Source organism: Triturus cristatus, chromosome 3_1, assembly GCF_964204655.1.
Source record: "Triturus cristatus chromosome 3_1, aTriCri1.1, whole genome shotgun sequence".
Classification (NCBI taxonomy): domain Eukaryota; kingdom Metazoa; phylum Chordata; class Amphibia; order Caudata; family Salamandridae; genus Triturus; species Triturus cristatus.
The window spans coordinates 643,736,833-643,753,124 of NC_140583.1; the positions used below are offsets into that span (position 1 = coordinate 643,736,833).

A 16,292-nucleotide genomic window follows, 5' to 3' on the forward strand; every position below is an offset into this window, starting at 1 on the left:
CCTTGGTTGTTCCACACACAGTTGAAGAACGTTTAAGGAACATAGCTTCATTTATCAATTTACCAGATTACATGAAATAATATATGTATGATCAGAGGTTTTGGCCAAAGGGGCGTCAAGCTGATGAAGTGGTTGTTACTATATGCGCCACAGTTTTTAATAAGAATTCAGGTCGAGGGCAGCTATACAGTGCAATACAGAGAGATTTTTATTATTTGTCTTGAAAAAGATGGGATATTATCAGTAAAACCGTCGAAACTCGTCGATGCATCGCTTACATAATTCGTGGAAGTAATTGGATCTGAAGATACTTAAAATAAACATCGTATCCAGGCCTAGTTATAAAACGGTTCCAACGGATATGTTTTTTGAATGACAAAGCATATTGTCTATCTTTTCTCTGTTGTTTACGTGTATTAAATGTATTAGGTTTTTGAGCGTTTTTTTAAATTGTATATGAATTTGAGACATATACTACCTGTGATTATTTTAATGAAATGCTTGTAAAAATATATTTTTAATAATAAAAGGAACGTTTTGTGATAATTGCTGGTCTTGACGATACGTCTTTTGTGTCTATTACATGGGCTGTAGCATTGTTTTCATTTGAACTCGGAATTCTATTGTGAGTAGAGTTCTTTTCAACTGAGTGTGGAACAACCAAGGGATATTCTGTTTTTACTTGACTGCACGCCAAAGGACAAAGCCACGGCTCTGCCACCACGAAGCAGTTTCCCCTGGACATGCAGTAAATACAGCAGTATCCTGATCTAGCCTATATATTGTCCATCGCCAACTGATGTTCTATACAACATCTACAGGTTTCACTTTAATATGTGGTTCTCTCACATAGGATTGGGGTGTTAGATTTGGTGCTATGGTTATGTCTACAAAGAGGATTCTGTTTCAAACACATTTTTCAGACTTCTCCCCCCTCTAGGTCCATCATAGGGATTTCCAGTACCTTGAAAGTGCAGTTAAAAGGCTTTGTGATGCTGTCTGTCTGATCCATGCAACTTTTGGACTTTATCTCACAGCGGTCCAAACTCGAGTGCCTGTTAGAAGCCAGGAAAAAAATCCTATTATCAAGAATCCTTTGCGTGCCAATATTCCATCACAAAAACACACAGAATTTTATTGTATCAAAATCAGTCCCTAGCATGATGACATGAGGAGAAGTGGTAATCTTTTGACAATGATCACATGAAATAAAATGGCAGGCACATTCAGGGGCATATTTACAATATGTTGGCGTAGGGCAGCGCAGCAAGCCTTCTAGCTGCGCTGCCCTACGTCAAAAGAGAAGGGCAGGAATGCGCCGTACATACAAGATATGGCGGATTCCTGTCCTTTCTGCCGGTGCACAAACTGCAGCCGAGCACCAACGCAGGCACCCTTGCACCATGGTGCAAGGGTGTCTGTGTTGTTGACATGATTGTTTTTGTGCAGGAAGGGACACATACCAGCACAAAAACAATGAAAGGAGGCGTTTTCCTTGTTTTATGTGTGCTGCAAAATGGAAAGGAAAGAGGAAACAAGCATTGGCATAGCCAATAGGTCTCGCCTTTGGGACCTTCTAAGTATTTAGCCATGCAGCACATTATATGGCCACACACACCCAAGGATGTGTTTCCGTTCTATTTAATGAAAATATGGTAAAGTCTTTTCAAAATGCAAACAAGTGCTTTTCTTTAACAAAGAAGCTTTGACACTAATAGACACAGAGATATGCACTGACATGCATTGTTCGTCCCTGTGATATTCATAGAAAAAGCAAGGTATATTATCATACACTGGAAAGTGTTCAACTGAAAGAAAAATTGAGGTACGACATCATGAACTGAAATGTAATAAAATGTACAGATAGACCAGCGTTTTTGATTGGTATATTTTTGGCCTTTAAGAACCCATGCCGGTGTTAGACATGTTGTTTTAATAGTTTTAGTGATTTGTACTGAGTGAATACAACATGTAACGGGGACTGGGAATGTGGATAGATTTTGGCGTTTGTATGCTTTAGGTTAGAATATTTGTGTAATGTCACAAGTCACTATTGTTTGCATCTGGAGTAGGTTCTCTGCGTTCATGTCCCCTATCATTGGGTTAAGGAAACTCAAGACCATTATTTTACAATGATTCATAGACCACTATTTTAAACTTATTTTTACACAAACAATTTCAATGCCTGCCACATTCTCCAGAATCGGATGCACTTATGGTGACTGGGCGGGAGAAGGTGAAGGGTAGACCTGTGCTGAGCCCCCATACCCATATAAAGGCAGCCCCAAACCCAATAAGTACTTGCGCCTCTATGGGGTCTCTGAAAGCAGAGACTACACCAGCCCTATGGGCTCCACTCCTGTGTAACTACCCCCCACCCCCAGGGCAGAGGAGCTACTCAGGTCCAGTTTCCCGCTGCTGTCCACCCTATACTGGACAGAAGATCAGAAAAGAGCCCTGCCTTGTCAGTGAGAGATGCCCGAGGTGTGACCGCCTGAAGCAGTGAGAGGCCACTCACTGACCTCCGCAAGGAGGCATTAAACAGGCATTCGGCAGAGGGAGCGATCTGCACATTCACTGTAGATATGGGAGATTTGCTGAGGGCAGCATGGACCCCCACCATCCTGCTTAGAAACAGCACAGAGGCTCGCCCGTAAACAGGTAGAATCTTGTCCCAGAGCGGGAGGAGCGTTACTTTGGCTCGTCCATTCCCGTGTCTATCTCCCCCATCCAGAGCCGCCTCCTGGGCGCCCGAGTCGACGTTCCTGATAAAGCAGCAAGTTACAACTGAGACGCTGCTGACTTTTTGTGTTCCCGAGCATTTTTGTCGCAATGACCTTTTGCGAAATCGAGATTTTCTGATTCTCTGTCCCACCGATCCCGTGGCTGCCTCCTACATCCAGTTCGGCTCCCTGAGATGTGTGTCATCATTGATTTTGGTTTGCGATTTTTATTGATCTGCTGTCCCTCCATTTTGTGCTGGAGAGTCCGAGACCTGGATCCACCATCTTGTCAGCAACGACCGGTCTCTACGATTGTTATGGGCTGCCGGTCTACGTCTTGTGTTACCAATCTGGTCACCTACCTGTCCATTACCCCGGGATGGCCCCCGCTGGACGCGCTCTCCCCCTCCAGACATTAATGGCCACTAATGAGGCTCCCTTATTTTCACCCTCTCCTTGTGCTCCCCACACATTGCCGATATGACCTAACGCGGTGATTGAATTTGGCACTGGACTTAGTGACTATGTGACCCCATCTGGTTGTGGGCCCGCTCACTCTAACTTTTTGGGCCCCCATGAGGTACTTTTCTCTCACTGCCAGTCTGCCACAATTGATCTGCTTCACAGCCCCCTGTTTCCACTCCCCTCCCCCATTCCTCTATTGGGGACTTGTTCTTCTGTGTTTGACTATGCAACTGTAACTATTGTAACCATGAAAAACTGTTATTCTTGTTATTCCTGACTGCTGAGACCTGAGCAACATGGATGATGCCCGGTGGAGCTGCTAGACAGCTATAGAGGAAATCGGCCCTGGTTCACCCCCTCGACCATCACCTACCCAGCCGGACATTGGGTACAGTTCTCCCAGTCTCCCCGCTGTGTCTCCTTCCTCCCCCTCCTTCCGACGAATTACCGTAACATTGCTTTTTGGCCTGTGTTTTACTATGCTCCGGTAACGGATGTAACTTGTAACTTGTAACTCAATTGATCCTCATGTAAATCGCTCTGATACCTACGGGTCTAGCCAGCGCTATATAAAACTCTTCAAATAAATAATAATAAAAATACTAATTTTAATTATGCAATGTGACCAGTCTGCGAGTAGCGTCTGTAAGGACAGGCAAAGTCACATCTATGAGCAATTTTGATGGAGGGTGATGTATCGCCTGTCAACGCAGACGCTGATCACACCCTCCATGGTACAAAGCATGAACATAAAAGAGGGACTACACTAAGCTCCGTCCATCTGGAACTGTTAAGCATGTAAAGAACGTCTAGTTTTATTTCAACAGGATACAAATCACAAATTTAGATTATGGTGGGACTGATTCAGCCTCAGTAATAGAGGGAGATCATCTGAGCTACTACTGACTATGTCACGGACAGTTTGCCGACGCTGGGACAAATACTACAGTACCCATATTTTCAGTGCACTCTGCTTGCGAGCATGTCCCGGCACAATCTAACCAATGCAGTCCATGTAAGCAGCTGATGCTTCAATCCCTCGGAGTAGGCACGGCATAAGCGCTGGAAGTAGGGGTGCTGCAGCTCCCCCGGAGATAATGATGCTACAGTTCAGAAGGTTATAAGCAATAAAGATGCCTTTAAAAAGTGTGCTTATCTTGTCTCATTTGCTGCACATTCAAAGACAAAATTCAAATATCAGGCTATGTCTTACCCGCACATATACTGTCTAGGTTACCAACCCACCTGCTTGTGTGTGTCTTTTAGTAATTCGTTCACAATCCTTTAAAGTACACACATGTTCCCATTTTTAAGTCGGTTTAATCGTACAAACAAGTCGTCAGAGGAGCACAGGCAGGAAAAGTAACGGCAGGCAGAAAAAGTCTTTTAAAACAAGCGCGGCCAAGCGGCCGCGAAAGTGGAAGCGATCGCGCTAATTGAAAACATGATCCAGAACACATGGCACCCTGTGCGCCCCTGCTCACTCCCGCAAACTGGAGGCCGTGGGAGTAAACATTTACTGAAAAAGGTGGGGCATGCACCCGCCTTTGGCCAATTGCATGCTTTCATTTTTGAAAGCCACACGCAAAGGCCAATACAATGTGTGGGAAATCTAAAGCCACACACACAAGTTTGATCAAAGTCTGGAGTGATTCCAAGTGGCCCTCTCCTAGAGCAGCGTATGCGCGCTGCGCTAGGCTCAACCTAAAAACGAGAAGAAACTATTGCAGGAATGATTGTTTTGTGTGCAGGAAGGGCCACCTTCCTGCATAAAAACAATCACTGATGGCGTTTTCCTTCTTCTATGTTTGCTGCTTCTGCAGCACACCTAGAAATAGCTAAAATCGAGGAGAAATAAAGCTATTTCTCCTCGTTTCACTACTTTACTGCCTTCCATGGGGAGGCATTAGAATCTGATGCATTTCCATTTTTACGACACCTTGTAAATCTAGAAATGCGTCAGAATCCATGGATGTTGTATGGGGGCACCCATGAAACACCCCTTTCACACTGAGTAATGTGTAAAAGGGGGCCATTTTTACAAGGCTATGAAGAGCCATGCAGGGTGACTGTATGGCCTTGTAAATATGGCTCAGCATTGTGCACCACTGGAGTGTCAAAAAAAGTGACGCACCGGTGGTGCAGGGTTGTTGTAAATATGCCCCTTAGTTCTACATAATGCTTAACAGCACAGTGTTCACAGCAGGCCACTGCCTCTCCCAGCTACAGGTACAGATGTCTGCATGAGCCCTAAACTTTCTCAGCCCTTGATAAGATTCAGCCCGACTCAGTTTTCTATAATGCCCAAACTAATTCAGCCAACTGGCAGTGCCAAGGCGGACTTAGAAGGTTCTGGTAAATCACCAGTGTCAGTTACCTCTTGTTATAGTCTAGGCTTGTGTGCACTTGGTAATTCCAAACCTTTTCAGTCTTTGATAATGTCCTTGTGCACATAAGGCTCTGTGACATGCAGATATAGGTCCCTTGAAAATACCCAGGCTCGCCCGAGACTCTTAATAATGCCTGCCCAGAATATTTACGGTTCCTGATATTACACAGACTCGCTCTTAATGCCTGACAATGCCTAACCCAGCAAGGCCTGATGTGAAAACTCTGCCTGTAAAAGGGTAAATGACTGACATGCTGTGTACACTGTGTGCGTCACGGTGAGGGACTGCTCTACAGTACACTGGGAGTCTACTGGGATGAGGCAATGTGAGCCTGCGCAGAGCATATGAGGCCTGCTGTGTACACTCTGCCTGCAAAAGGGTAAGTAATGGACATGTTGTGTGCAAGATGTCATACCTTGGTGAGGGACGTCTGCTGGTCACTGTGCCTGCACTAGGGTGAGTGTTGGACTTGTGTACGCAGTGTTTGCATCATGATGGGGGTTCATGATGAGTGGAAGGCATGCAGTGCACTGTCTGTATTATGATGATGCACGAAGGTGCATTTTGTGTCCCCACCAGTCTGTGCCCTGAGAAGTGAGCCCTAGTCAGGGAATGACATCTGAACCCTCCCTGTGCTGTCAGTTGTCTATGAGTCTATCAGGCACTGCCTGCCTCTGGTCTCTGCCAAGAGAGCTCAGTTCCCCGCTGTCTTCACATGAACAGCTCAGTGCGTCAGCTGTTAGACATGTGCCAGCCCCTTTGGCAGAGGCTGAGGAAGCAGAAGAGCAGAGCGGGATCTCAATATCTGGGAGTCATGAGGCCAGGCTGTGAGGCTGCCCCAGAAAGCATCAGCCTCCGCCTTTCTATTGGTTGTGTGGAGGGGACAGAAGTGCTGCTATGTCCAGTCCCAGTCTCCTCTGATGCCAAACTCAGTGGCATGAGATCATGGGGCGCCTTCATTCCCTTTCCGCGCATCGCATCACACATGCACCTCAAAACCCATGTTGTTACTTTTCCCTAGGATGAGTTTCTTGTTGCAGAAGAGATCATGTTTGAAAGGCAGATGTGGGCTGCAGGTGGCAGTGAAGGGAATTGTAGAGGCCGGAAAAAGGTCAAGAAGTAGCTCATGACTTGTCCATTAGCCACAAGTGTCCTTGTTGCAGGGAAATATATGTTTAGGCTCATGTACATGTTCAATCTTTAAAAGACATGCAGTGAGTTACTGACTTCATCATCACATACTCAAGCATAGTCGACCTTTGTCCAGAGGTGCATCTAGGGCCAAATTTCGGGGGGGGGGGGGGATAGGAGAGGGGTAGGGCTACAGAATATTTAGGGGGTGGGGGCTAATTCTTCCAGCAATAGGCAGATTAGAGATGCAGGGGCTCTAAGAAGGGGTGAAAAACAACAAAGCCTCATTAACAAGTAAAAGGTCTTTTAAAGACCTGTGAAGTACTCGGATGCGGCTGCAATAAGATGTACGCCGGACCAGCCAGCCCACAGCAGCTCAAAAACTGCTTGTGTGTGTGCCCGGGAAGCTGTCTCATCTGGGCTGACACACACGAGGGGGGGGGCAGGGGGGGGGGCTGAAGCCCTTTGAGCCCTATGGGCGTTGCAGCCTGATTGACAGTGTGTTGGCTGGTTTGCCCCTGTGGTCCTAGTGGCACCACATTCAGCCAGGCTGCAGACTCTATAGTGACCGGTCGGACCCCGTTGTGTCGAAGAGTGAGTGATACAATACCTGGTGAACAGGAGATCCGCCTGGTACTTCAGAGGCAGCTCCATGAGGATGGTGTTGTCGTGTCGGGTGCTCTCCTTCTCTAGACTGTCACTAAAATGCAATTCAGATAATAAAAAGATATAATTGCTTTCTTTAAGCCTTTTTTTTTGCAGTTCTATATAGCGTGAACTTGACCCGAAGGCATTGGAGCGCTTTACATCAGCACCAGTTACATTACACAAGGACACATGCATTGGAGCACTATACATCAGCACCACTTACATTACACAAGGACACATGCATTGGAGCACTTTACATCAGCACCACTTACATTACACAAGGACACATGCATTGGAGCACTATACATCAGCACCACTTACATTACACAAGGACACATGCATTGGAGCACTTTACATCAACACCACTTACATTACACCAGGACACATGCATTGGAGCACTTTACATCAGCACCACTTACATTACACAAGGACACATGCATTGGAGCACTATACATCAGCACCACTTACATTACACCAGGACACATGCATTGGAGCACTTTACATCAGCACCAGTTACATTACACAAGGGCACATGCATTGGAGCACTTTACATCAGCACCACTTACATTACACAAGGACACATGCATTGGAGCACTTTACATCAACACCAGTTACATTACACAAGGACACATGCATTGGAGCACTTTACATCAGCACCACTTACATTACATAAGGACACATGCATTGGAGCACTTTACATCAGCACCAGTTACATTACACAAGGACACATGCATTGGAGCACTTTACATCAGCACCACTTACATTACACAAGGACACATGCATTGGAGCACTTTACATCAGCACCACTTACATTACACAAGGACACATGCATTGGAGCACTTTACATCAGCAACACTTACATTACACAAGGACACATGCATTGGAGCACTTTACATCAGCACCACTTACATTACACAAGGACACATGCATTGGAGCACTTTACATCAGCACCAGTTACATTACACAAGGACACATGCATTGGAGCACTTTACATCAGCACCACTTACATTACACAAGGACACATGCATTGGAGCACTTTACATCAGCACCACTTACATTACACAAGGACACATGCATTGGAGCACTTTACATCAGCACCACTTACATTACACAAGGACACATGCATTGGAGCACTTTACATCAGCACCACTTACATTACACAAGGACACATGCATTGGAGCACTATACATCAGCACCACTACTCTCCCAGGCTTCAATCTTTAACGTCACACTGAGGGCATTTATAAAAGAAAAATGCATTTAAAAAAAATGAAAAGAACAAAGGGCAGGATTAACCTGTTGGCAGCGAGATACAGCTCCGCAGTAGGCTTGAAAAGAGTTTTGCTGAACTCAAAATCCAACCGAAAGGCAGCCTGCAATGAAAAGAAAACAGATGAGCGGCAAGATGTATCGTAAAGTTAAGTAAGAATAGGAGTGCTGTAGCGTGGAATGGCACACAGACTGAAATCAGGGGAAAGGCTAACCCCCCATCGATTCATGTCCCGCCATGCTGCTTTTCGTGCAGTGTTCGTGTGATGCATAACCTGCTCTGACCGCTCACTTCGGAGGCTGCCAGCCTCACCCTCGTGCTTGGCACTGCTAACGAGGATTCACAAAGGACTAACTCGGTGTCTGCAGGGTACACTTCATCTTCTTTTTCACGGTCCTTCTCATGAGAAACGTGTGCAGTCGGAGTTTCAGCTTCTACAACGTGTACTCTTTGAAGCAGTGTATGAAGAAAACCGATCAAAGTCACGCACATTGGCGAGGGTCTGTCATTAGATGAGCATTGCTTTACGGGGACATGCTGTCGCTTTGCATAGCCAGGTTGCATTTTGCTTGCTTTGCTGAATGAACTTGTACAGACTTTAGCAGGTGTGTGAATTTTTTCGCTTGATCTCTGACAGTATGTATGCTAAAACAGCAACGCAAGCTTCCCTAACACAGAGGATAGGTACAGGACTGGTGTCAGCAGCAAAGAAAAAGCTGTCCTCCATTCAGAACAGGCACATCTCTGGAAGCAATAGTGCAAGCTTCTCCCCCATACCATCAGGAAACAGATCAGGTCAGTATCAGTGCAACCATCCCATCCTCCAGGAGCTGGCCCACTACAGCTGATGTAGTGCATGCAGGCTTCCCTTTAACTCTGACAGGCATTCCTCGGGCACTGCAGCAAGCTTCCCTCCCTTACAGAATGGTTGCCACTTGGGCAGAGTAAAGAGTAGTTACAAAGATAAGCAGCTACAATGCAAACTTCTTTCCCTCCTAAACCAGAAACTGCTCAGACAAAATTGGCGTGCTGGTTAATTTAAGGAAGGTGCTTAGGGGCATATTATCAACGGCCAGCGATAATTACCGCTGGCCGTGCTTAGCGATAATTTTGTTATCGCAAGCTATCTCTGGAATTTATCGCCCTGGTAGCGCGTTATTAACAACGCGTTTCTCCAGGGCGATAAAAATTCCAGAGATAGCGAGGTTATCGCCGTTTTGAAAGGGAACATCGCTGTTTTTCCAGCGATGTTCCCTGCAAAACGGCGATAACCTTGCTGATACGACCCTTAGGGTCGTATCAGCATAATCCACCCCAATGTTAGGGATAGGTAAGTCTGCATTTTAGCTGGGGCAGCCTTGTAAATATCGCGATGTGAACATCAGCGAAATTTACAAGGTTGTCCTGCCCAGTGACGCCCACTTTGCATCTTATTAGAGATGCAAAGGGAGGCGTTGGGTAAAAGGGTGCTAACATGCGCTAATGCATGTTAGCACCCTCTTGTTAATAGGACGATAGATTTATCTCCGCTTTTTTGGCTTTAAAAGCCCTTTTTAAATATGCCCCTAAATCCTTTGTCCCTAGCGTTCATTGAATGAGTAAGAGTGAGTTCTGCTGCCACTGACATCCCAAATACCCAATGTAACTCTCTTTCACTCCTCCTGTTTTTATTCACTAATGCCCAAGTGAGTGGGTGTGGGCGTGGTACTGACAGCTTTAATTCAGTTAGTGTAAGCGTCACTGCGGTTACACACTGGTAGAAACTAGGGGCACCGCTTACAAACTGAGGATCCAGTCAAGGCACTCCGTACAGGGAGAACTGTTTTGCACTCACTTAGGATGCTGCCAGGTCATTCCATCTATCTTTGTGATGGAACCCTCTCTCTCAGTTCACCTGGGGGAGCAGGAGCCAATCACCGTCTTGGATTGAGTCCACCACTGGCTGTTGCACTCTGGCTTGGGGAGTAAGAGCCGTTTCCTGCTCGAGCTGGAAGAGTCCAACTGCAGGGGTGTACTAGGCTCATCACAATCATTAAGGGTTGGGCTTGGGCTGGCCTGCACACACAGAGCCGGACTGGAAACCCAAAGCAGTCCTGGCAGTTTTCTTGGACCAGCCCCTGGTGAAGCACTGCCAGGTCCCGGGAGGCTGGAAACGCTCGCTTGGTGCTTTTGTTACTGGGGACGATATTGCAGCACTGCAGCAAAACCGGCCCCCTCCACTGCAAAACCAGCCCCCCACCCTTCCAGCCTCCCAGGGAAACGTCCCATTCCTGGTCCGGCTAGTCCGGCCCTGAGCACACACCAATGCAGAAACTAGGGGAGTGCCACTAACAAAGCAGTGCTTCCTGCAGGGGGGCTTTCTGCGAAGAAAGACGCTGTTCACTTAGATGGCAAGCAAATCTTCCACCTTCATGTGGGAGACCACCCGGTGGTGGGGCAATGCGAACTGTGTGTGCACTGGCTGCGGTGAAGGAGCTGCACATCAGCTGGAGCGGCAGGAGTCCAGCAAGGAGGGTGCAGGTACAGCATGATGTTGGATTGTCCGCATATATAGGGATCTAAGCCTGCAGCACTGACTCACACTGTAGAAGCTGACGATAAGAAATATAAACTAGGGGCCTCATTTACAAGGCCATTGCGCCAGCGGCGCGATACTTTGTTTGACGCACCGGTGGCGCAGTGTGACTATACATATTTACAAGGCCACATAGAGTCACCCTGCATGGCTTTTCATGACCTTGAAAACATAGGCCCCTTTCACGCATTACTCTGCGTGAAAGAGAAGTTCCATGGTTGTGGCTGTGGGTGTTCCCACGCAACATCCATAAAACCTGACACATTCCCAGATTAACAGTCTTGCGTCAGAAACCTACACGTTCCCAGGGGAGGCATAGGAGTATCACAACGAGGAGAAATACTTTTATTTCTACTCTATTTTCCTCTTTCTATGTATTCTACATTCTGCAGCACACATAGAAAGAGGAAAATGCCATCAAGGGTTGTTTTTGTGCTGGAAGGCCCTTCCTGCACAAAACAATCATCCCTGCAATGCAGGCACACTTGCAACAAGATGGAAGGGTGCTGGAGCATGGCAGCCAATTGTGCGCTTCTGAAAGGGAAAGCACGAAGATGCTTCGTATTGTTGTTAATACGATGCATCCCTGTGCTTTTAAAATGACGCAGTTCGGCGCAGCTTCTTGGCCTCCATCTTTTTCCAAGAGCGGCTGCATTGGTGCGTGGTGTAACTCAATGCTGAGGTGCAAGTTGCAAGCATTGGTAAACATGTTTGTTGTGGTATGTAAGTGCAGGTTACATGCTGTGACTGACTTAGGGTCCAATTACGATGTCGGATGGACCTAAGTCCGTCCGACACGTTTGGGATCTGGGACAGAACGACCTCCTGTTGACGGTCCCAACCCAGCAATTAGGATGCGACCGAACACTGTTCGGTCGCATTCCTATTCTTTACAATGGGAACATGTATTTCAACTTGAATACATGCTCTCATTTTAAAGAGCTGAGGTGCAGTTCATTCCTGAACCCGGTGGCAGGCACCTTAAGGTGCCTCCCACTGGGTGCAGGGATCAACAGGGGGGCACCATAGGCGCCCCCTAGGCCACCATCCGGAGGCCTTGCACCCATAGGAACCCTGCTGGGGCCCCCAAGCTCGGATTCCAACAGCCTTTCTGTGTAGGCAAGGCCGGCACAGAAAGGTTGTTGGAATCTGCCTTCGTAATCCCTTGGGTGGAATGAGCCACCCGAGGGATTACTGGAGGCTTTCCGGATAGTAGACGGGCTCTCTGAGCTCGCCGGAGGCCATTCGGAAATCTGGTTCAGATTAATTTCCGACCGACCCCATCAAAATGGGTCAGTCGTAAAGGAACCCGAACAGGCAATTACGATGCTGTAGGAACGGCTCCGACCGAGGGTCAGAGCCGTTTCCTCAGGCCTCGTATTTGGGCCCTTAGTAGTGAAATAGTGCATGGTGAGTTGCGCTGTGTGAACTCGATGTAGCAGCCCATGTTTCACTTTAGAATATCTGTGCATCACGAGAACTGTGTAAATGTCTCGGTGCATGGTGGGCGTCAGAATGGAAGGATACTATGAGAGCTCTGTGGATGTCTCAGTAGAGAGACAGTTATGGATGGTGCGGGTGAGCATCAATCAATCAATCAATCAATCAATCAATCAATCAATCAATGTCTTTATTCAACTTACAAAAGTCATGAAAGTACAAATCATTTACTTTAAAAACCCTCCAGAAAGGAGTTTGTCACTTGAATAACTTGTAACTATAACCAAGGACATAACATCTCTGTACTATTCATCCAGCTACCATTGGTCTATAGAACCATAACACTTTCTTGTATCCAGAGCACTTAGAATACAATGAATTACAGCTAAACAGCATATTTCGGTTGGAAGCGGCTGCAGGGCTGTCATTGCTGGCTGGCGCTGTTTGATGTTCAAAATCCTAAGATCAGATAGAAATAGCGTTTCCTAGCAGCAGAATAGAATATACACAATCAAGACAAAGTGCGATGTGCTTTGTTCTGAACTGCTTCACATGGGCACGAAAGATGGTTCATGAAAGGGAGCGGCTGTCAGGGAGCAAGACAAGATTATGTATTATATTCAGTCAAGTGAGACCTGTGCTGAGGGCTCTGTACAAGAAGGAGACGTGGCTCTGGGCCCTTAGATGGCAGCAAATGAATGTGAGAGAGCACAGAGGCTGTGCACGATTCGGCCGACAATCCGACATTTATTCTCGCAGTGGTTAAAGTACAGTGCTTTAACCTTCTCCTTTGTTTAAGGCCCCATAGATACTGGGCCCGAGATCAGCTCAAGAGCTCCCAACATGTCGAAGGTGTCTTTTGGATAGCCCAAAAAAGGGATAGAATGTGCCTTATCCTGGGACAAACACTCCCTTAATATAGCCCGTGAGAAGTCCATTTTAAGCTTCCGCAATAAAAGCGGCATAATTTAATTTGACCTCAGATGTAAGGGAGCTCCAACCCACTGGTGGAACACCCACGGGGCACTGGAAGTAACCTTCTCAAAAATGTGTTCTCGGCACGCTGCGGAAGGGGAACCTGAGTGCCCCCAAAACCCTGCTCTATAGAAGACCACAGACTATTGTAAATGGTTAACAACTCTTGTATAGGTGTGCTCCCTACTTTAGAAACAAATCTAAAATGAGCCTCAATAGATCGAGAGAATGGTTGTTGATGCCTTATGTTATGTTGTGTGGCCCCAACCTCGTGTGGAGTGGAACGGTACGCCCAAGTATGTATGTAAAGATGTTCACCCACCCCACTGTAGTGGTATCGACATCGTGGGCACCCTTTCTTGTATACTTTGGCCCTCATGTCATTGTGAAAGACTTAGATACATTTTTAGTTAATTACAGAAGGCGCTAGTGGCCATATGCAGCCGTGGCCAGCAGGGCTGCATTGTCCGCATACAGTAGGACGGGAATTAGGCCCTTGCCCAGTTGGGGTAAATCATTCCTAGTGCTCCAGTGGGTTCAGATTAAATACAAAATATACCAAGACATAGCATTTGTGCACCCCTCGGACTTGATAAGGCGCGTACATTCACCATTTAGACAACAATGTACCCAGACTGTGATATCAGTATGCATGGCTCAATAGGGTAATTAAGGACTCCTCCACAACTGTTTCTGCCATAATGGACCAGAGCTTTGATCTGTTGACGTATAAAAGCACAGCTCAGGTCCATTAATACCAGGTGTGCCACACCCTCTTGGCTCTTGTGTATTAGCGAATCAGCAGGTTTCATTTGAGACATTGCTCAATAGTCCTCATCCCTTGGTGGAAACCGTACTGGACCTCAGAGAGAACTGAATTCTCTTTGGCTCAGGTTTCCAGTCTTGCTAGTAATACTCTCCACACGACCTTGATTGTTGAGTCGAGCAGGAAGACTGGCACATAACAGCTGGGTCGTTTCTGTCTCCCTTTTTAAAAATTGGGACACTCATGGCTTCAGACCAGGAGGGAGGAATTCCATTTACCATGGCAGTCCTGACAAAGTTTTTAGTATTAGGGTCCACAATGGAGTATTATGTTCATATACATCCATTGGGCCACTGTTTGGGCCAGGAGCTTTTCCAACTGGGCTTTGTTTTATCGCTAGACCAACATCGTGACCTGGATACGAGGATTGAAGATGCAAGCCTTTGTTTGGTCTGAAGTGCCACCCAGATCCCCCTTGACGTTTATCGTCAAAGGGTACAGATTAGACCTTGCTAAAATGACCCAGCCACTTGTGTACAGAAATAACACATCTACTTTTGGTGTCTAGGACTTAAAAAAAGGGGAGTTAACGATCTTCCAAAAGGTCTGGCCATCCATCTCTGTTTCTTACCTTTGTGTTGTGTGCAAAATGGGGACCTGCCTACCTCAAGCACCGCCTCAACTACCACCAACCCACTAGGTAACTGCTCTAAGCCTCACTCCAACTCACGCAACTATCCAGCATCCGCAAGAGCAAGTCTAGATGTTGCTCCTTTTCCTCCATCGCCACCAAATCCTGGAACGGCCTTCCACACCACATCAGGACCTCCCCGTCCCTTCTCAAATTCCGAACTGAAGACCCGGCTATTCAACTAGAAGCCTGATTGGTCTACTCACCTACTCCAGTGCCTGGATACCCCTTGGGTGATAAGCGCACTCTACATAACATAAGATAACATAACCATAACATTTGTATTAAAAGATGGGTTGTCCTATTGGACTGACGTGGTGTACTCTTCAGACCAGTGATGCTATTTCTTCCTCTTGGAGTGGAGCTGCGAAAAGCTGCAATTTTGGTCTGGCACGCCAACCTTTTTCAAAATATGAATGCGTATTGAGAGGGACGGGTAATTAAAACAGCTTGTTATGCATCTATGTGGGAGGAACACTGGCAGTGTGCCAATGGTGCTCCAAAGACAGGCCCATCTGCACCAGTCCCTGCACCTGACATACACAGCGGCAGCCATGTTGTCCTTTTGGAAGGGGAAATTCAGACTTCGAAGTAAGTAAGTAGCCTTTTAAGGATGGTTTATTTACAGAACTTGCTCCTGGAAATCAGAGGCACCTGCTTCTTAACTGTCTGAGACTATAGAAGTTGGAGTGGTAGAAGAGAACTGCATTAGGACGAGACCTATACTGGGGAGTATCCTACGTGAAAGTGATTGTACCAGTTTTTTCCAGCCATGCAGTGCAGCTAAGATGGAAATGAACAGTCTTCATTTTTTTTGTATTAATGCCAGTTGTTATGTCAAACATAAGACCGCAATCCATGCCTTCTAGTGAAGCAAGAACCCCATAAAATATGTATTATTGAGGCAAGCATTGCCTACAGATGCCTCTCACCCTGATATAGGAGACGCATGCCCACAGGGCAATAACGCCTGACAGTTTCTACACTCTATAAAAAGAGGCAGGGGATTGGCTATAACTAGAGAACATCTTATTATAAACTTCATTACCCTAAGAGCTTTCTCTCATACAGAGCTTATGGGCTTTCCTATATTCTTTCTCCAACCTCCACAATCGGGATATCCTTTGTTAACGCCCACCGGAAACTTGCCCACATTTTGGCAATTTGTTTGCTGATTATCTGTCATCATTGGTTAAAAGTCATACAGTTTTATTGTTT

The 16,292-nt window shown here is 46.4% G+C and overlaps 1 protein-coding gene across 2 annotated transcripts in view; it reads right to left on the reverse strand.

Moving 5' to 3' along the window:
- The window catches only part of ITGA11 (integrin subunit alpha 11), a 508,108-nt gene that overhangs the window by 61,874 nt on the left and 429,942 nt on the right, over positions 1-16,292 (reverse strand). For both annotated transcript variants that reach the window (XM_085644636.1, XM_085644637.1), the window contains 3 exons: positions 8,654-8,730; positions 7,320-7,409; positions 965-1,055 (listed from right to left, as the gene is read on the reverse strand). In XM_085644636.1, coding sequence (XP_085500762.1) covers positions 965-1,055; positions 7,320-7,409; positions 8,654-8,730 — 258 coding nt within the window. The remainder of the gene's footprint in view (positions 1-964; positions 1,056-7,319; positions 7,410-8,653; positions 8,731-16,292) is intronic.